Source organism: Canis lupus, chromosome 13 (genome assembly GCF_048164855.1).
Source record: "Canis lupus baileyi chromosome 13, mCanLup2.hap1, whole genome shotgun sequence".
NCBI lineage: Eukaryota > Metazoa > Chordata > Mammalia > Carnivora > Canidae > Canis > Canis lupus.
In genome coordinates, this window is record NC_132850.1 from 40,164,939 (window position 1) to 40,186,721 (window position 21,783).

General features: G+C 34.9%; 2 protein-coding genes across 16 annotated transcripts in view; one reads left to right on the top strand and one right to left on the bottom strand.

Annotated features, from left to right (window-relative positions):
• The window catches only part of ANKS1B (ankyrin repeat and sterile alpha motif domain containing 1B), a 1,043,873-nt gene that overhangs the window by 750,953 nt on the left and 271,137 nt on the right, over positions 1-21,783 (bottom strand). For all 15 annotated transcript variants that reach the window (XR_012005947.1, XM_072773232.1, XM_072773224.1 and 12 more), the window contains exon 9: positions 7,782-7,925. Coding sequence is in view for 14 of the 15 variants with exons in the window: in XM_072773232.1 (XP_072629333.1) it covers positions 7,782-7,925 (144 nt within the window). In the remaining variant the exon portion in view is untranslated. The remainder of the gene's footprint in view (positions 1-7,781; positions 7,926-21,783) is intronic.
• GARIN6 (golgi associated RAB2 interactor family member 6) lies at positions 1,804-4,595 on the top strand. Its single transcript, XM_072773251.1, has 2 exons — positions 1,804-3,201; positions 3,885-4,595. The coding sequence occupies exons 1-2, from the start codon at positions 2,584-2,586 to the stop codon at positions 4,140-4,142; spliced, it is 876 nt and encodes a 291-aa protein (XP_072629352.1). The 5' UTR covers positions 1,804-2,583; the 3' UTR covers positions 4,143-4,595.

The window sequence follows — 21,783 nt, forward strand, 5'->3', positions numbered from 1 at the left end:
TAAATTTATTTTAATCATATCTAAAGCCTAACTGTATGGAAATCTGTTTCAAGAACAGCATATAGAAAGCTGCTGCATTCTCATAAAAAGAATTCCTTAATCTCAGATTCAGGTAGCTTTTTATTTAGGCATCTGAACTTCTTAAGTTTTGAGGCAAATATTCATAAGATAGTTTTCTAAATGGCTAGAGGAGTTTAAGACAAACTATATCAGATTAATGAAAATAGAAATATATTTTCCAGAATGCTACACATGATGATTATCAGGCCAATAATAGGAGTTTTACTGTTGTTGATCTAATGAGTGGTCTGGAACAATTTCTGAAAGTCCATAGACCCTACAAGTATTACAGTGTCTGATTTCCCTGGAGATAAGACAATTACCTCAGGTTCTAATGGAATACTAAGATAAATATCTTGTAATATATGTGCAAATGCTTTTAAGAAAACCAGTATATCTTCACGTTGTTTTTTTAAGCACCTAAATTAAATTACTGTGTCCCATGCTATTTATTCTTTTCAAAAAAGACCAAAACCACTGGGATACTTTTAAAATGTTAGTTTGTTTACTAACTGTATATTAGGCTTAATGTTTTTTCTAAGATAAGTAATAGAGACATAAGGTAGAAATTAAGATATAAGTAAGGACTTTAAACAAGCCAGTAAAAATTTTTATTGGTATGTTAAGAGGCCTCTTAATAAACAAAGGAAAACTAATCCTATTATCAGAAATACTGGATATTTCAATATGAAGGGAAGAAAATGTTTCTTTTGACCTATAAAACAAACTAAAGACTCAAACACTATGGCTACTATGACTTTCTATATGTGTGTGTGTTGTGTATATCATCATACCAATAAAAATACCTTGATCTTATTGAATTGATAACATGGTAGTCAGCAAATTTCTTTTTTATATATATCCAGTACGATAGTGGGTAAGACTAGAGTATAAATGTAATGTTTAAGGCTCCTTTATTGTATAGTCACCATATAAACATCTAGAAAAAAGCTTAAAAATCTCATCAGCAACGTGAGGGTGTATCAAAACATAAAATTTATCATGGCTGTAACTATAGGCATTGCAAATAAAAAGTTTTTTCCCCACTAATAGAAATAATTAACCTAATAAAAATAGGAAGTATAAAGAAAAGTTATACCATCCAAAGATAAGCACTTTAAACATTTCACTGAACATATTTTCATATGCAAACACACACACAGATGATCTTATATAAATTGGACCACACATAGAATGCTACTTTGATATCTTTTTGCTTTGCTCTTTTTCTTTAAGAAAAAAAAAATCAAGACTATCATGTTAAATAGGGAACTACATAATGATTTTCACAACTGCAGAGTACTATATCATAGAATGCTCCATAATTTTTTTAACCCAGCCCCTATTGTAAAGCATTAATCTTGTTTATGATCTTTTTTCGCTATAATAAACCTTGATAAACACCCTGCACTAACCTATTTACCACTTTGTCCAATTCTCTCATCAAGGTAAATTCTCTACAATTCTCAAGGTAAATTGTCTACAATTACTTCTAATTGGTTACACCAGAAGTCCTGGTTAGGAGAGTGTGTATATTTTAAGCTCATACCTAACAGAAATTTTACCTAAACCTTTTTAAAGGAAAGTGATTTGCCAGTATGTATTAAAAACCTCAGATGAGTCCCTAGGGCAGGGGGTTGTGCTGAGCTGTCACAGACAGGGTAGCCTTGTAAGGATGGGTGGGGTGAGGCGGAGAGGACAGTGTCCCTGCTCTGAGGGAGGGGCTGATGGGCAACAGTGACAAAGGAGTGCGTGGTGGGCACAGGTCACAATGGGCAGGAGAAGATAAAAGGAGTCCTGTGGGGTGGTTTAAGCCCAGGTGGAGGCTTCAGTTTCGGAGGAGAGGAGCTGTACAAATACAATAAGCAGTGAGGTTGTAGAATGCAATAGAGCAGAGGCTATTGTGAACCAATGTATTAGGCTCAAGAGGAGGCCCCTCCCTACTCCAAGTGAACACCAACATCTACACGCCTCAACATCTGCATACTCTGACCTCTATTGGGACCCTAACATCTGAGCACTTCAACATCTGCGCACTCTGACATCTACTGAGGCCCAGATCTCTTGCTCCTCCACATCTGCGTACGATTACATCTACTGGGGCCCAACCTCTGTGGGCCTCCACCTCTGTGCACCCTGACATCTACTAGGGTCCCAACATCTGTGCACCTTGACATCTGCTGGGGCCCTGACCTCTGCTCCTCAACATCTGCACATGGTAATATCTACTGGGGCCCCGATTCTGCACTCAACATCTGAGCACCCTGTCATCTACTGGGTCCCTAATGTCTGTGCACCCTGACATCTCCATGATCTAGGCAGAGCACAGTCTAGTACAGGTGCAATTAATTGTCTTTAGCACTGAACAATTGGTAATCAGTACTCCCACCCTGTTCTCAGTTGCTCAGAGACCTGTAGAAGACCACTGCTGGGCCACCTGCTAGAGAAATCAGGGAAATAGGACACCCTGAAAAGTGTGGTAAGGTGTGGAAGACCCATAGGAGTCCTTGATAAAAGATAGTCATGAACAGTCAGTCTAAGTTACCACATTACACAGCCCAAAGCAGCCCTGCAATGGGTATGTTTAATACCTCCATGGGGAAACTACAGCAACACCTGTACAAGAGGGAGTACACCATATTGAAGTATGCACCAATGTTTGAGAGTGACTTTATACAGGTGGGCAAAAAAGGAGAAGTGACTGACGACGTGCACAACCGTGCCCGAATGGTGACTGTGGGCATCATCCGCACCAGCCCCCACCTCACACTACCTGATGTCATGCTGCTGGCTCGACCAACTGCTATCTGTGATGACCATAACAGATATGGTCCTGCCCCCCAGGAAAAGGGTTACAAGCCTACACAGATCTTAGAGCTAACCAGACTGTGTCCTTCAAAGTTTGTAACAATATCCATCCATAATGGTACAAAACAACAGCTCCACCTGAAGCTTGCCACTGGCCGCTCTTTTTACCTTCAGCTCTGTCCCCCTTCTGATACAAAAGATCTTTTTGTGCATTGGGAAAACCTTGTTTACATTCTGAGACCACCAGTAGAGGCTTACAGTGGTTCCCATGCCATCCCAGTTGGGGACTCACTGGACATAACTGGGTTTGAAGAGGAGGACAAGAGTCCATCGGTAAGTCTTCACAGAGACTCTAAAAGATGGGGCCAGGGTGCTATGGGAGAACAGCTAAAAGTCCCGCAGAGCCTTTGGTACTGAGGCTCACCTTTGGGTGAGGCTCACCTAGAAAATTCATTACATTTGGATGGGTTCAGGGCAATCAGAGCCTCCATTTGGAGCCTGTGTCACATTGAGGAGGTTCCGGGGGCTCCAGAGTTCCCCAATGCTGTATTTCAGAGCTTCCTTAGCTGTCAGCCACTCTTAATTTCACATCCAATATTGTATTGCCATCTGTGGCATCCTCACCATCTCCCCAGCCATGGCTCCCCATGATTGCCATGTGCTGATTCTGTATACATCAGAGGCAGACAGATGTGCCTGTGTGCATTGTTCATAGCTGTCAGAATACTGAAGTGCATCCCACTTAACCAGCAGAAATACTAACACAAGTGTATAAAAAATAGAATATGAGGATATTCACTGGTGAATTATAACAATGCTCTTGCTGACACTGTAACTGTCCAAGAAAAACTGGAAGGATCATGGGGTCATTGTGGAGATATTAAGGAGGGTGGATTCCTGCAACAAATGGGAAATTGGACTTCAGATCTCAAAATTCTTATTATAAACTCTTGTTGTTTAGCTATAGGAATAAAAGGTCTCACTTTGTTTATTTCACTTGTTTGTCTCTCCCTTAGGCAAATGTCATTCATTTCTATGGAAGGGATCAAGATCAAGTTGACATCAGGAGTCTTCACATGAACCCTGATTGTTTGGGGCCACCTCTTATGTGTATGCTGGGGAGGAATGAATTCACCATGCCTCCCACACCTGCTGCATTCAAGAGTTCACATACGTCTGCAGTCACAAAGCCTACAGTATCAGATAAAAGGTCAGGGATGGCGACAGCAGCAGCCATCACAGATCCAGGAGGAAGCACAGGAGAAAGACCATAGGGGGTGCATTCGGCATGTCCTAATATTGTTGTAAGCAAGGGCTACAAGCCCTTCTTGTCTTCAGAGGGCACTTCTAGCACATCAGGAGGAGCTACTGGCTTCTTCTCAGAGGGAGAACAAATCTGGTGATTCCAAGAGCAGAAACTACTGGCAAGCCTGTGGCAAAAACAGCTAACAGCTCAGTATTGAGACCCTTCATTACAACCTCAGAGTAAAGGCTACATGAATGAACAGGATGGAAGCCAGAGGTCTCCACCCAGCAGTACTGACTCTTTAGGAAAGAGCCTCAAAGCCCTGCACCACACCATGGTGCAGAGGTGGACATCTCATATAAGATTGTGGAGGAGATCAGTGTCATCCACCCTCACACAATTCATCTCAAATTCTCTGCTCTAATCATATATGCTCTTTTAAAAGGGAAGGGTAGCAATAAAAACAAATGGCAATTTCTGATCAGGTTCTGAACTATCTTTAACTTTCCCTTAACTTGATATTTGTGATTAAATTCACAGATGATAGAATAAAATACTAAAGGTTACTCTAAAGACTCTCATTTTTCATCTACATGTATTAACCAAAAAAAAAAAAAGTCTAAAATTTCCAAAATATATAACCAGGAACACAAGCAAATGGTAGTGATTATTATTATTATTATTATTATAAAATATTATTTTCAGGAGTATTAAAAAATTAATTATACTTTCTAGAAAGGGCTTCATTTCCCCAGTCTCTTTATTCTTGTTTTTTTTGCCAACTTAAATATTCAACTGCATTGAAATTATACTAAAATACCTAACATATTCTGTAAGCCTTAATTTTAATTCCCTGATGTTATTTAAAATTCTTAATTTCTTTGTGAAAATTTAGAATTCGAAATAACATCTTGTCACAAAGGAAGGACAAAATGCCATATTAAGACTAGAAAAAACAAAAATTGGCTAAAACCCGAATATAGGATCAATTCAAAATCTAGACAAAAACTGGAGGCTAGATAATCTTAGAAGTGTAAGATCCATAGGATCAGCCAATGTTCTAATTTTGCAAGCAAAAAATCTATTTGAGACTCTAAAAGTAATACATCACATAGTTTTAATTGAGTCTGTATTTCCATAATCCTCATGTTTCTGAAGATTAGGACTATGCTTTGAATATAGAAGATATTTGATACATGTGTGCTTGATCCACTTAAATTAAGGGTTATGAATGTGAAATAAATATATTTTATTTGAATCCAACAAATCTGAGCATATAGAAATTTGCATAGTATTATACTAATGCCAGTGATTCCCAAAGGCTCCTTTACCAAACTGTAAGGTAATAGGTTTTTGTGAGGCCTTCTATGCATAGTCATCAGTTTAATGATTTTCTAATGACCTCCCAAAATATTTCAGGTCTAGAAAAAACAACTTCAAAACAAAATCCTTTTTTTTTCATGAAATTTTAAGAAAACTTCTATTCTGAAGCTGGCCCAGAAAATCCTGAGTTCAAAGCTATTGTAAGTTGAGGACAAACTTACATTTGATATGATGTCTCCAATGTCACAACAAATGTATTAAGTTTTATTGTAGATACATATGTTAAAGGAGAGTCCATCAACAAATTGAGAACATTAGTAGAAGACCAGATGAGAATAGTAACAAAAGAATTCTGCTCTTCATTTATTATATTAAATAGAGTAAAAAAAAGATACTACATGTCAAGTAAATTTATAGATGTAATCAGTAACAATGAAAATACCAATAAGGATACTTTTAGAAAATATAGATTTCTAAGACCAGGCAATCATGTCAGCTAATTAATGCAATCATGATTTCTCCTCCCATGCATTATATGTAAAAATATCATGGTGGTTTTAAAAATAGGACAACAAAAATAAGAGATTTCAGAAGAAAATCCAAGCCAAACAGGATGCAATATAATGAGAGAAATGGGAGTTGCTTCTAGATGAGATGAATTAAACAAAAAAATAAGAAGAATAAAAATAAGAATTTTAATGAATTTAATAGTTTAAAAAAACTACACAAAAACCTCACATATACAAATGAGGGGGAAGCTGCAGACTGGGAAACATTTTGTGGTAAATATAAACTATTAAAATACTATTATTTGCAAGTCTTCACAGGAAAGTGGCCCAAGAAAAATCTCTAGTATTAAAATATTGTAAACCAAAGTCAAGTTACTTCCAAGTCTACTACCAAACTTAATAAAATGAAAAAAATCAGTGTTGAAGAAGGTGGTAGAGAAGCAAATTTTAGTTATATATTATTGCTGGCTCAGAGCTCTAATACTTTATCTTATGAAACAATAACAAACAATAAAAGCATTTGATTACTAGTAAACCATTAAGCAGATGAGGTTATATTAATAAAATAAAACTTATATTTTTTTCATTCCTTTATCCTATCTCCTTATAGATAGGAGGTAAAACTCATTTTTTTTTTTTTTTTGGAGGTAAAACTCTTTAAGTGAGGAAATGAAACTGCCAAATATACTATGCATTTATTAATTGTTCCACTGAAATACTACTTAATAAAAAAAAAAAGAAATACTACTTAATACTTACAATATGCCAGGAACTATGCTGGCCCTGAAATAGATATAATGCAATATATAATCCCTACCTTTATTGAACTCAGGGTCCAGTAGATATTGATAACAATTCTGTAATGATTAGGATAGTGTCTTAGAGTCCTAAAAATAGTTCATGTTAAGGTGAAGAGATTTTTTTTTTTTTAGGTACTATCTGCTGACTTTGTTTTCTCTACAATAAATTAATATTGGAACTTGATCAACTTGTGACATAAGACATGAAAAATGTGATTTTTTTCTTAGAAATAATTACCTCATACTTGAGGCAAAACAGAAAATAATATTTTTGAGATGTGACACTATTCTGGATAATTACTGCAAACTATTTTCTGCCCAAGACTATTTTTCCACATATGCACTAAGTAGTTACACATACATACCTTAGCCTTAGATTGCTTTTTGCATTAATGTTTTTTCATATTTTCATTTGGCTTCAAATTTCCTAGCTCTGGGTAATTTTACTTATTTCTGAAATTCCTCCATAGGCTTGTGTTGGTCCAAAACACACAACACGAATTTGAAGGTGATATAGTAGAATAAAATGGACTTAATGAATGGTGAGATAGTTTCAAAATTATATCAATGGTCTCATTTTTGGATTGTCCTACATAATTTTCAAAGGCAAACATTATTCTACAATGTTATATTGTGCTAAAAAAATCGTAACGATGCTATTAAAGAGCTCTAATATGTTTCCTTGTAAATCATTTTCTATTATATTAATATAAATTGTAATTTAATTTGAAAATAACATTCTTTAAATGAACTATTTCTAGATCATAAATATTAAAAATCTCAAAAACAACTCAATTTTTCAGGGGCTATCATCATGATCAAAATAATACAGCCACATAAGATGATGTAAAGTATGTGTTTGCATATCCATACAGGTACAACAAGTTAGATAAACATTTTACTGACTTTCAACTGAAGAAAAACTAGAGCAAGCAAGATATTAATTGGATTTTCAGGAAGACAGAAAAGATTTCCTTAAAAACATAAGCAACTATTTTTATGTTTTAATATATCTTAAGAAAAGCAAACTGTTACCTGTGCAAGAATGGGGAAGCCAAGATTCCTACATCCATTACAAGGAGTTAATGCTTCCCAGAGTCCTGAAGGCCCACAAGTGTTTTCATCATCATCTTCTTCTTCCACTTCTCCTGGTGACAAATTTATTGTAGATGAAGTTCTCTGAAATTAAATTTATATTATACCAATATATTATATCAATGTTATTTAGATATCTTAACATCAATTATATTATATTAATTTCTTGTAGTCTGTGCTAGAAAGCAAAATAAGCTTAATATTCACCATAGTTATGTGGCTGTGCCACATGACTAAGCCAAAAAAACATGTATAATTCAAGCTGAATATTTTAAAAAATTGAAAGTGAAAAAACTGGGTGAGAAAGACTAGTAGGATACAAAGTTCATAATGAAAAATAGACATGAAAATGACCCAAGAAAATATCTAAATAGCAACAAATTAGAAAAATCTTATCATTTCTAAATGCATCCAGAAGAACAGCAGGAAAATCCTTTATTGAAATAGGAATTGCTAAAAAAGCCCATTTTTTTGCTAAAAAGTCCATTTTTTCATAATGTCTCCTTTTCAAAAAACTGAACTTCATAAAATTTTATATTATACATCTAACAGGGGTAATACTTTTAAAATTAATAATGAGACTTCCATGTTGAACCTGCATATTTGTTTTTGCTACTTGCCAAATCCCATTAAAACGACAGCAATGGATTTATAAAAATGGTCTGATGCATGAGGACAGGGACAAAAGGAGAGAGATTAGCAGATGAGCAATAACAAGAAAATTTTAAGATAATGATAAACAAATGAGTAGGTATTGCCTAACCAAACTTGAGAAAACTGCAAACAAAATGTCTATAAGGGTGAAGAATAAGCAGCATGTCTATTCACAACTCAGTACCATCAAAAAGGCTTAAGAATCAGAGAGATGTACTATACATGAAAATGTAGGTGCAAGTAGGGCTGCAACAGGATAGAAACTCTATATTTGGCCGAGTTAGACCCTGAGACCCATGTTCTCAACTGGCCAAGAAACTAAACCTTCACCACAGACAAAAAATGGGAGGTTTATTTTCTGGTGGGATTGAAACAAAGGTATTATGAACTCTAATAATCCATGCACTGTGAACAGAGGGCTGTCTCTGTAAAAACAAAGAAATTAATTGACTATCTGGTAGTTATATATTCCCAACCTACCCAGTGCCTGCCCACATTTGCCCTAGAGAGCATGGCAGCTAGGTTTATATCCCCCAGGTAGGAGATGAGAATATATTCCCCTCTGCAGAAATTGACCTCCCAAGAAAAAAAGATCTATAAATACCTAAATGATGGGGGCCTATGCCTTAACTCTTACTGTGAAGCCCACCTCTCATGAGAGCTCCACTCACATAAATAGTTCCTAAATTTTTAGGTAAATATGAATAAGAATCCAAGCATCATCACATATTTAAAGGAAGCCTTTAACAGAGACCAAAATAAGTATACAAAAAGTTATAAATAGTATCCATGAAGAAATGGAAGATATTTGCATCCATGAAACAAGAACAGAATGCTACAAAACAAGTAAATACCTAAAACCCAATAGGAGAGTTGAAACATAAGTCTGAAGAAATTTCCCAGAAGACAGAACAAACGATGAAGAGAAATTAAAAGTCAAGAAGTGGGGGATCAAATTAAGAGCTCCATGGAGAGATAGGAGGAAATTATCAAAGAAACAATGCAAGGAATTTTGCCTTAACTGATGAAAATTTCATACTGAAAGAGTCTGATGAATGCTCAGCAAAATTTATGTGTCGGGCACTTTATTTTCAAAATACAAAAATTTCTGTAATTTTGTACATAGCTACCCATCTTTCATAAGAACACATTTCTCAAATCAGGAATAAAAGATGATCATCACAGCAATTTTTTCACCCAACAGACATCCTAGTGAGAAAATCTTGGGGCATCTATAAAACTTTAATCCAGCAAGGGCATCTACATGTATAATCAATGCTGTCTACAAAATATAATATAGCAAAATAACCAAAAAGGCATCTTCTTCACCAACTCATGATCAAACCAATGATGGTTTGACCATCAATGCTGACAGGGCATGGCACCATGAATCATTGCATACTTGGTAAGAATTATCAACATTTCACAGATTTATCAGTTCTTTTCTATTTGTGTTAAGGGTACTAAAATTATTTCATCCAATCTTACAGGGAACTTCCTCTATCTCTTTCTTCTCCCCACAGAAAAACCCTGTTCATGTTTCTTTCTTGCTCATAAATCTCATAAATTATTTCCCATTGTACAGTAAATAATATCCAAATTCCTCAAGGTTCTATGGTCAAAGTCTTTTTTTTTTAAACACTTTTACTTACTCTACTCATCCAGACTGTAACCAAGTAGAATTGTTTGCCCATCCTTAATCATGCTCAATTCCATTTATTCACACCTTCCATCTTACTTCTCTGTGTGGTGTATCTTACTGGGTAAGAGTTTAGGCTCTGAAATTAGTTCTGAATTTCCAGCTTGCCTACTTATTAGTGTGATTTTCATCAGATGTGACCATTGTCATTTGCCTTATATACTCAATGGGAAGTAATACAGTAAAACCTTCCTCACAGCTTTTCTTCCTGATAATGAAATAAAGTGACGAAAATGAAGTGCCTGACACATAATAAGTTTTCAATAAATATTAAGTACCATTTTAGCTATTATTCTCGTATAATCTTACTGATTCCTCAAAATACAGTTCAGATTTCACTTCTTTACAGATTTCCCACAAATAGAAATGATACAGCTCTCTTCTAAATGTCTGTAGCTCTTGGTATAAGTTTGTGTATTATGATAGATGGCATAGTGGCAAAGAGAAGTAGCTGTGAAGTCAAATAGATATTTAAATCCCATCTCTGCCATTTCCAAGGTAGTGTTATTTTGAGCAAATCACATAATCTTATTAATCCTAGTTTCCTTATCTGCAAAGTAGGTAAAGTAATAATTCCTACTTGATAGGGTTTGATTATCAATGAATTTCAAACTATCATTTCCATTTAACTACCTAGAAAATTTTACTAAGGGGTATATGTAATTGCATCACAAATCTCATTATAGTTATTTTAGTTTTATTTTATATTAACCATTACCAGCAGCATTAGCAGAAATAACAAAATTTATCAGTGGTTTAGTACTGCCCCCTAAAGACAGTATATAAGTTAGCTGTGTAAAACAACAATTTTCTTCTTGCTCTTTATAATTAAACACTCCTGGGGGAGATCCCTGGGTGGCTTAGCGGTTTAGTGCCGCCTTCATCCCAGGGCACGTTCCTGGAGTTCTGAGATCAAGTCCCATGTTGGGCTTTTGCATGGAGCCTGCTTCTCCATTTGCCTGTGTCTCTGCCTCTCTCTCTCTCTTTCTCTCTCTTTCTCCCTCTGTGTCTCTCAGGAATAAATAAATAAATAAATAAATAAATAAATAAATAAATAAATAAATAAATAAATAAATAAATAAATAAAATCTTAAAAAAAAAAAGCCTGGGAAAGATTTTTTATCAAACTAAACATAATCTTCAATTATTTATGAAAAGGAAGCCACATGAACACACTTAAACTTGGGAATTTCCTTTATTCCAAATGCCTTTGAAACTTTTTATTGGAGACCCAACTGTATTCTTAAAGTTCCAGAAATTCTTTAATAGAATATAGACCTTAATTTGTCATGGTTTGAGCTCAATTATCCTTCTTGGTTAATACATAGTAATTATGTAGATGAAAGATGGCACCAGGTCTACGTTGTCACAAAAGACCAAAGTCATAATACATAAATACCACAGGGAGACAAATTGGAGCTCAAAGAAAAATACTTCTAAAATAATTACAGTAGTCTAACATTAAAGAAATGTGATTTCCTTAGGAGCTGAGATATATAGATATAACCCCAATTTTTCATTATGGCCTAAACAAAACAAATATCTATAATGATAGTTTATAGTTTTAAAAATGATTTCAGATATAGAATAGCCCAATAAAGTAGGGTTGGAATTATCCCTGTTCGACAACTGAAGAAGCTGATATTCTTGCATTGTTATTCTATTTGCAAGATCATCCTACAAATCAGGCTATGTTATGATCCAAGTCTTCTGACTCTTGCTGCTGTAATCCTTCTTCTACACCATGGAACAAAGCTCTTAATGACACTATTTAAGACTTTCAGGATATTCACAAAGAAATTCCTTTTTTTCTGCAATAGTGTGTAACGGAAAGCCTTTAATTTTTAACCCTAAAATTCTAAAGTCCATGCAGTTAAAGTGCAGGATTAAGGGCCAGTTATGACCCCACAGAGTCCCTTTAAGTCCTCACCAAGCAGCCCTCTGACACATGTCTGTATAGACATGGCAGTGGTGGGGCAAAGGCAGAGGGTAGCCATGGCCTGTTCACATGTCACTGGAGGAAACCTGGGGTGCTCGACCCAGCTAGAATATAGGAGAGCAATGTGTGGGTGGGGAAATCGGATGATGGGATAGACAGGACCGGTCCTCACCCTACCAAAAACACAAAAACCAAAATGTAAGGCAGGACAACCATCTAATTGAACTTGTCAGTGCAAAGGGATCCTGCAGAAAGACAGACTCTATGCAGCAGGCAGCCACCAGAAATGGAGATCCAAACAAAGGAAGGCCATTCGGAATGCTAGTAGGCAATTTGGACAACCATGTAGCTGAGTCTCAAATATTTTTGTCTTTATTTTTCGAAAAAAAATGACATTGATTTATTGATTTTTAATGACATTTAAAGTAATACATGCTGATTGTAAAACAAATCATTCAAAATTAAAAGTTGTTAGATGAAAAAGTGAAGCTTTCCTAACCTCATTCCCACAATACGCATTCAGTGCACGTCTTTCCAGATTTTGTACCTGTATGATGATATTATTAGGACAACTCCATAACTAGGCAATTGTATGCCAAAAAGCATTTTAAACTTTGTATATGCAGGGACTCCCTGGGTGGCTCAGCGGTTTAGCCCCTGCCTTTGGCCCAGGGTGTGATCCTGGAGACTCGGGATCGAGTCCCACGTTGGGCTCCCTGCATGGAGCCTGCTTCTCCCTCTGCCTGTGTCTCTGCCTCTCTCTCTCTCTCTCTTTCTGTCTCTCATGAATAAATAAAATCTTTTAAAAAAATAAACTTTGTATATACAACCAATGTTGTCTCTTCCTCTCCACACAGTGACCAGAGAAGATTTCTTAATATGAGAATATGAACACATTACCCTCTTCCTTAAAAGCATTCAATAGTTTCATTTTTAAAAATTCAAAATTCTTCACAACTCAGAAGGCTGGGTATAACTTGCCCTTACCTGCCTCTTAGTTTGGTACCACCACCACCCTACACTGCCTCTTTCCTGGAATCTATTAAGCTTCCTCCTACCTACAACTTCATAGATGATTTTCTCTAGTGGAGATAGTTAGTTCTCTCCCACTATAATTCTCTCCTCTCCATTCGTCTTTAGAAACCTAGCCCTTTTTTTTCTATTGTTATGAAACCGTTTTAGCTGGGCATATGCCTGCTTTGAATGAAAGACATTTCCCAATCCCTTTTACAGTAGGTGTGGGCACGTGATTAACTTGGAACCTTGGGGTATAGGAAGCATTCTTGAAGTGATGAAACATGTCCTTCCTCCCGTTCCTTTTTCTGCTCATGAGAATACCAATGAAAGGGCTGAAGCTGGAGCAGTCACCTTGAACTACGAGGCATCCTTGAAACTAGAGAACCTACACAGTGGAACAATAACATAGAATAATCCTGGATTCCTCTTGCTGGAGACTGCTACCAGCCTTAGACTGCCTTAGTCGAAGCTTTGGAAAAAGGAGTGAAAAAAACTCCTTTTAAACTATTTTGGATTTTCTGTTACCTGCTACTGTACTGTCCCTTATCTTCTGACTCCACTGAATTCACTTCTTCTGTGTTCATCCTATATTCAAGCTAATGTGGAACTGAGCATCTATTTGACTTCATTAAAGAACACATTCAGACTTCTCCCCTTCCACCAAGAAGTGCCCAGCTTTCTTGATGTTTATTTTCCTCCCACAGGCTTATTCCATTAGCTCTTCGAATTCCTCTTTTCTATTATGCAGAGCGATTTATCTCCAGTACACATTTTATCTCCAAACTTGCATATAGCCAATCTCATTACACAGGTGACTTCCTTACACAGCAAGTCAAATTGTTTGTCAATTTGAAAGACAATCGAAAATGACAGATCAATAATATCTTATTTTATAGCATTTTTAATTGGATAAATGAGGGCTATGGTGAGAAAAAAAGAAAATTGTAAGGTATTAAGCTGGTTCATTTATAAACCAAAACTATGACGGTGCCAATGATCAAACAATTACAGGTCAGTGATCGTATTACTTAAAAAGGAGCATTTGCCTATCTTAAATTCATTCCTGAAAAAGAGCTCACATGCCACAATGTAATACATAGCAATGCTTAGAAAACTTAGTGTCAAATATAATTTCTTCATCCTCTCATCAACACTAAACATCTGTTCAATTTTCTGAAAATAATTCTGCAATCTACTCTACACTGGCTTCACACCTCAGCCATCCCAAGTTAGTGAAATTCGCAACATTTAAGTCCTTCAAAAAACAAAATTTCTCTCTCGTTTATTTGGAATTACCTGGGAAACCTAAATAGCATTTATATCTGCGAGGAAAAGAAAGGAGAAGAAAAATAAGTCTCTATGCCAATGAGCACACTGAATCTACCTGCTAGCATCCACACACCAAAATGATGTCACCCTGTACAGTGATGTTTTGAACTTGGAAATGTGCCAAGTATCAAAAGTATTTCACACCTACTGAAGTATGAACTTGTCATTAAAGCAATTATTTTTAGTTGCAAGAAATATTGAAGAATAGACTAAGGAGAGCCCTTCTCTTCTTTTTAATAGTACATGAGACATTGTAGTTCCTCTAAAATGCTTGGTTCCAACTAATTTTATCCCCACCTGCTACCTGTTTACAGAGTTGGCATCCTTTGCATAGCCATCTGGGAAACTTCAAAGAATTCCTTTGGTTTGCTATCCTACTTTTCATACAATCAGTTTGCATGTTCTCATTATCTCTTGAAACTTTACCTCTTAATAACTGATGCTGTTTATTATCACAAAACTAGAAGTCTAAACTGACGTCAGGTTCATGCACAAGTTTATGTACATTTTGAAAAAATTAAGGGTACTTTAGAAAATTTATTTACCTTTGTATTTTTTTTCAGCAAGATTTAATACAAAAGGCAAAATGTGAAACTTTTGGAAAATTAAAATATTCTTCACATCATTTTATAGAAACAGTTTATCAAGTAGGTTCATTTTAAAAATCAATTTTATGGAAGTATTACATAATATGTGCTCATTTTATGTATTTATTTTTAAAGATTTTATTTATTTACTCATGAGCGACACAGAGAGAGAGGCAGAGACACAGGCAGACTTCTGAGTAAGAAAGATTTCTTACATAATAAGTAAACAGCACAGAGGATGTATGGCCAGAATATAGAATATTAAAAGAAGTTTACATCTCTGGATATTCAGATCCAAAAAAATGAATCTAGACACAGATCTTACACTCTTCACAAAAATTAACTCAAAATGGATCACAGACCTAAATGCCAAATACAAAATTATAAAAATTCCTAGATGAAAACTTAGGAGAAAAAAAAAAGAAAACTTAGGAGAAAATCTAAATGATCTTGGGTATAGCAATGACTTTTTAGATTCAACACTAAAGGCAGGACCCATGAAAGGATTTGTAATAATTGATAATCTGGACTTTGTTGAACTTAAAGACATTGCTCTCAGTGTCAAGAGAATGAGAGGATAAGCCACAGACAAGAAGAAAATATTTGTAAGTCATATATTTGATAAAGGATTATTATCCAAAATATATAAAGAATTCTTAAAACTTGACAATGAGAAAACAATAGGTTAAAAAATGAGCCAAAGACCTTCACAGAACCTCACAAATGAAGATACATAGATGGCAATTAAGCATCTGCAAAGATGCTCCACATGTCATGAGGGAAATGAAAATCAAAACCACAAACTAAAATGCTGACTAGAATGGTCAAAATCCAGAAAACTGATGAGACCAAATGTTGAGGATGCAGATCAAGAGAGATTCTCATTCATTGCTGGTAAGAATGCAAAATGGTACAGCCACTTTTGAAGATAGTTTGGTAGTTTCTTACAAAATGACCATACTCTTCCTATATGTTCCAATAGTCTCATAACTTGGTATTTATCCAAGGGAGTTGAAAACTTATATTTATAGCAGCTTTATTAATAGTTGCCAAAACTTGGAAGAAACCAAGATGTTCTTTAGTAGGTGAATGGATAAATAAACTGTAGTACATCAAGGCAATGGAATATTATTCATCACTAAAAAGAAAGGAGTTAGCAAGCCATGAAAAGACATGAAGGAACCTTACGTGTGTGTTACAACATCAAAAAAGCCAACCTAAAAGGGCTACACACATATAAAATAATTCCAACTATATGACATTTTGGAGAGGGCAAAACTATGGAGACGGTAAAAACAAACAAACAAAAAACCCAGTGGTTGTGTTAGAAGGATGAATAGATGGAACACAGAGGATCTTTAGGGCAGTGAAAATACTTTGATAACGTAATGACAGATATATGTCATTATGAAAACTGTAATGTAAATTATGGACTTGGGGTGATTATGTGATGTCAGTGTAGGTTCATCATCTGTTTGGTGGGAGAGTTGATTGATAGAAGCTATGCTTGTGTGGAGCTAGGGGGTTATACAAAATCTGTTCCTTTTAGTTTTGCTGTGAACTATAAACTGCTCTAAAAAAACAAAGTACTTCTTACAATGCAAAAATAAGTTAAATTACCCAATAAAAACTGGCAAAGGATTTGAAAGGATATTTTACCAAAAAAAAAAAAAAATACCTGTATGGCTCCAAGTGCAGAAGATACTTAACACATTAGTAATCAGTGACCTGGAAGTCAAAAGCATTATGTGATACTATTCCACACCCATTACAATGTCTAAAATGAAGTGTTGCTAATAATGTGGACAGACTTAAACTCTAATACATAGCTAATAGGAATGTAAAATGGTATAAACACTCTGGAAAACATTTGCAACATTTCTTAAGTTTAAGTTCACCATGTGACCTGGCATTTTAGGCATTTACCCAAGAGAAATAAGAGTTTATGTCTACACACAAACTTTTACATGAATGTTCACACCTGCTTTATACATAATGGCCCCAAATTGGAAACAACCTAGATGTCCATCAGCAGATGAGCATATAAACCCATTTTGACATATCAATACAGCGGAATACTACTTTGCATTAAAAAGGAATAAAGTACAGCTACAAGGAAAACAGAGATAAATCTCAAAAACATTATGCTGAATGAGAGAAGTCAGACATAAAGTATATGCTTAGGATCCTGTTTCTATGAAGGTCTAGAAAAGACATGTCTAATACAGTAATAGAAAAAAGGTTTCTAGAGCCAAGGGTAGGTGAGTAGGTAGGTGACAAGGAAGGAGGATACGCCTCTGCAGTGATGGAAATGTTCTGTATCTTAATTGCAGTGGTGATTACTCAGTTGTATACATTTATTAAAAGTCATCAAAGTGTACATTTAAAATGAGTACATATTGGGCAGCCCGGGTGGCTCAGCAGTTTAGCGCTGCCTTCAGCTCAGGGCGTGATCCTGGAGACCCAGGATCGAGTCCCGTGTCAGGCTCCCTGCATGGAGCCTGCTTCTCCCTCTGCCTGTGTCTCTGCCTCTGTGTGTGTGTGTGTGTCTGTCTCTCATGAGTAAATAAATAAGATCTTTTAAAAAAAAAAGTACTCAGTCTTTCAGCATTATGACATAGGTTGGCTATGGTATTTTTGTAGAGGACGTTTATAAAGTTGAGGAATTTCCTTCTATTCTCAGTTTACTGAGAGTGTAGCACAAATAGAGGCTCTTTCTACACTACTTATATAATTATACATTTTTCTTAATTCTATTAATATGGTAAACCACATCAATTGATTTTAGATTGTTAAAACAACTCTGCCTTTCTGACATATAACCCATTTGGACATGATGTATAATATTTTTAATACATTACTTATTACTATTTTGTTAAGGATTTTCGATGCTGTGTTCATGAGTTGATATTTATATAAAGTCTTCCTGTGAAATGTCTCTAGTTTTGCAGTAATGTTGACCTCATACAATAACTTGGGAACACCCCTAATCCTCTATTTTCTAAAAGGTTTTTCAAAAAATAATAATAAAAAATAAAAGGTTTTTCACCAGTGAATCATCTGAGCCTGACATTTCCTTGTGAGTAAATTTTAATTAATATAATTATATAACATGTACACTATATTACATAAGTATATAATTACCTAATTTAATATAAATTATATTGCTTATACCCACCATTTCAAATATATTAAAATTTTTAAAGTATCTGTTGCTCAACAACTACTGTCTATAAGACTAAATTTGAAGGTGAGGAAAGGGAAAGACAAATAGGTCAGTAAATCAAAATTCAAGGTATAAAGACATATGTATATTAGTAATTAGATATTAAAACTAGGCCAAAATTATGAGCATTACAGAGATACAGAAACAAAGCATTAGGAGAACATAAAGAAGGAGCCATTAGTAGAAGAAAGAATTCAGAAAGTTGCTTACACTTATGCAACAGTAACTCATGAGACAAAAATTCTGACAAGAGAGAAAGAAGGGGGGGATCCCTGGGTGGCTCAGCGGTTTAGTGCCTGCCTTTGGCCCAGGGCACAATCCTGGAGTCCCAGGATCGAGTCCCACATCGGGCTCCTGGCATGGAGCCTGCTTCTCCCTCCTCCTGTTTCTCGGCCTCTCTCTCTCTCTCTCTCTCTCTCTGTGTGTGTGTGTCTATCATAAATAAATAAATAAATCTTTTTAAAAAAGAGAGAGAGAGAGAAAAAGAAGGGAATGAGAATGCAGAGCAATTGCACGGCCGTGGCTTACCATGCTTGCTAAGTCAGGTATGAAGAAGGAAGGGCATTGTGAGAAGATGAAACAGAAAAAATAAACTGAAGCTATATTGTGGAAAATGGATTGTTTAAAACATGTTCAACATTTGCCAAGGCACAATATTCTATAACTAATGCTATGATGATAATAAACCAGAAAGCTCCTATGTGGCTAGATACAAAGGATTTGGAGACTATTTCTCTTTTCTGAATTCTGCAGTACAGATGGTCTTGACAACTCAATCTATTTTTTTGAACTGTTAGATGCTACATAAAGTACACTTTATGATTACAGAGCCAATATTTTCTATTATTCGTGAAACCTGAAAAATAACTAGCATAGTTCTGGGCATTATATGTATATACTTCTGACTTGGCAACTCTGGTCCTTTCTCATTTTTTATAAATATAAATGCCCTTTAAACAAATGTAAAATAGAAATGTTAATGTGCTAGTGTGTATGGAAATATGTATATGCTCATGTGTGCATGTGTACTGGAGTAAAAAACAGAAAATAAAAAGTATGTTTGATCAAAAAAAAAAAAAGTATGTTTGATCAAGAAAACAGGTTCAAAAAGACTTCTAATAACCCCACAATCAAAAGATAAAAATTGTCCACCTTTTAATAGCAATATTTTACCATATTTCAATATATAATGGCATATTATTTGCCATTCCTCACATTTATATTATGTATATTATTCTCTTCATTATACTATATTTTCACCCATTTTTATGGGGAAGCAGTTGTTCAGTTATATGAAAGTAAAGGTTTAGAAAAGCAAAGGATGTGATTGAAAATATATTAATTAAGCCATCATAAAGTAACAAAACTTACAACTGAAGCATTTTACATTGAAAGTAAATGAATACAAATTAGGTATTAGACTCATCAGATGAGCAGAAAACTGATTAACTCTAGATCATAATGACACTAAATCAAAATAGGATATATAAAATAGGAATAGAAATCAGAGATTTTTCACAGTCTGTTAATATTAATATCGCCAAGGGTGGGTTAAGGACACATCATTGCTAAGAGATATGGAACAGATGGTTTGGACTAATGATTTGATACTATTGGGTAACTTCCATGATTCACATTACTGGTTGGAGGAAATTACACAATAAGCAATGGTCTTCAATTTATATCTAAAATGAGAAAATATATTTAACTGCAGGAGAATATAATTTCTTAATTTTATCATCTCATAAGAAAATGGAAATAAAAGTCTAATACAATTAGTTTGGGCCTCTGAAAAACAAAGCCACAGAAAGTGAAGACTAAAATACTAAATCATGTTTTAAGAATACAAAAGATCTTAGACATGTTAGTGTTTGCAAATTCAATTGCAGGATCAAAACATTCTTTTAACAACAGACAAAATCCTGGGGAGGGAAAAAAAAAAAGCAGAAAGTTAAAAAAAATACCTGGAGAACATAACAAAGGAAAACTAGTAGTTTTAAGTAGTTTAAGTAGTCAAAGAACAGCTGATACAGAATCTTTTAAATGCAACCAGTTTTTAAAATGCTTATTTTCGAGTGCTTTCATTAACAATTACTAAATATTTAATAACACAATGAAATAAAATCATAATACCTCTGATGAGATGCATGTGCTAACTGCTATGAATTGATGTTACTATGTATAGTATGTGGGGTTCTGATAATAAAACACTTTCACTTACAATGCTTTTACTTACACAGCTTTAGACCTAATGTGTCAATCTGTGTAAAGAGCTTTGAAAATTGAAATTCAGATAATTGCAAAAGAATAAATCAAATTTTCTCCATAAATAATAGATTTGCAACAATTATATATGTCCAAATAATCCTTTGCCAATCAGAGTACACAATCTACAGAATCTTTGTAGTTTTGCAAACATAGCAAAATAAATCTCAAAACATCTTTCAAGAATAGATGATTTACTTTTTTCCAGTTTATACACAAAGACACACTAATCCATAGAGTGAAGTAAGTATATAAAGGTGAAAGATGTATAAAAAATTGGAATCTAGGTCACAATTTGGTCAATTTGTTACTCAGGAGATTGCAATTAGCAGCAAAAAATAGATATTTTTTAAAGTGTTTTAAATATTTAAAAATACTCTAATTAAAAAAAGATTTGAAGTTTCTTTTAGGATACGTGCAACAATGCAATATAAGAAATTATATCTTCACAGAAGGTATTTTTGTTGTAAGTTGTATGTGTGTGTGTTAAGTACATGTGGTGAGTTTGCCTTTCAGTGTGGAGAAGTTAAATTGTTTATTAGGGTTTTTAAAAGCCATTTGCCCTGATAGAAATTTTCTAAGCCTGTATTCTTGGCTTATAACAAACTCATGCACAGAATAATTTTAGATTTTCTAATACTGAACACATTTTCACCCACTGCACTTGCCACAGTGAACAGGAGAGTGTGCATACTAGAGAAAGAAGAGGGTCTGAATGAAATCTTCAGAAGCAAATGGTTGAGGTTAATTTTTCATCTCAAGGCCCAACTTTGACCTGCTTGATTTAAAGTCATAAACATACTATCTAAAACAGGATTCTTTCCCAGGGGTAACAGCTGGTAAAAGGGGAAGTCTATATCTAATGTACGTACTCCTAGTATCTGGAGTAGTATATGGCACAGAGTGGGTATTTGAATGCTGAACTTAATATGCTTCTTTTATATGCTTGACAACACCCAATAAATACATGTTTTTGATTGAAATATTTCAGTAATTTACACTAGCAAACAAATTCAAAACTTATGTTTCCTTCCTGACAAACTACCATTAATTAGTAATCCAATTAACAGTGTTTCATTTCTTTTTTTTGAGATGTTATTTACTTATTTGACACAGGGAGAGAGGGAGAGAGCACAGGCAGGGGGAGGGGCAGAGGGAGAGGGAGAAGCAGCCTCCCTACTGACAGGAGTCTAACTCGGGGCTTGAACCCAGGACCCTGGGATGAT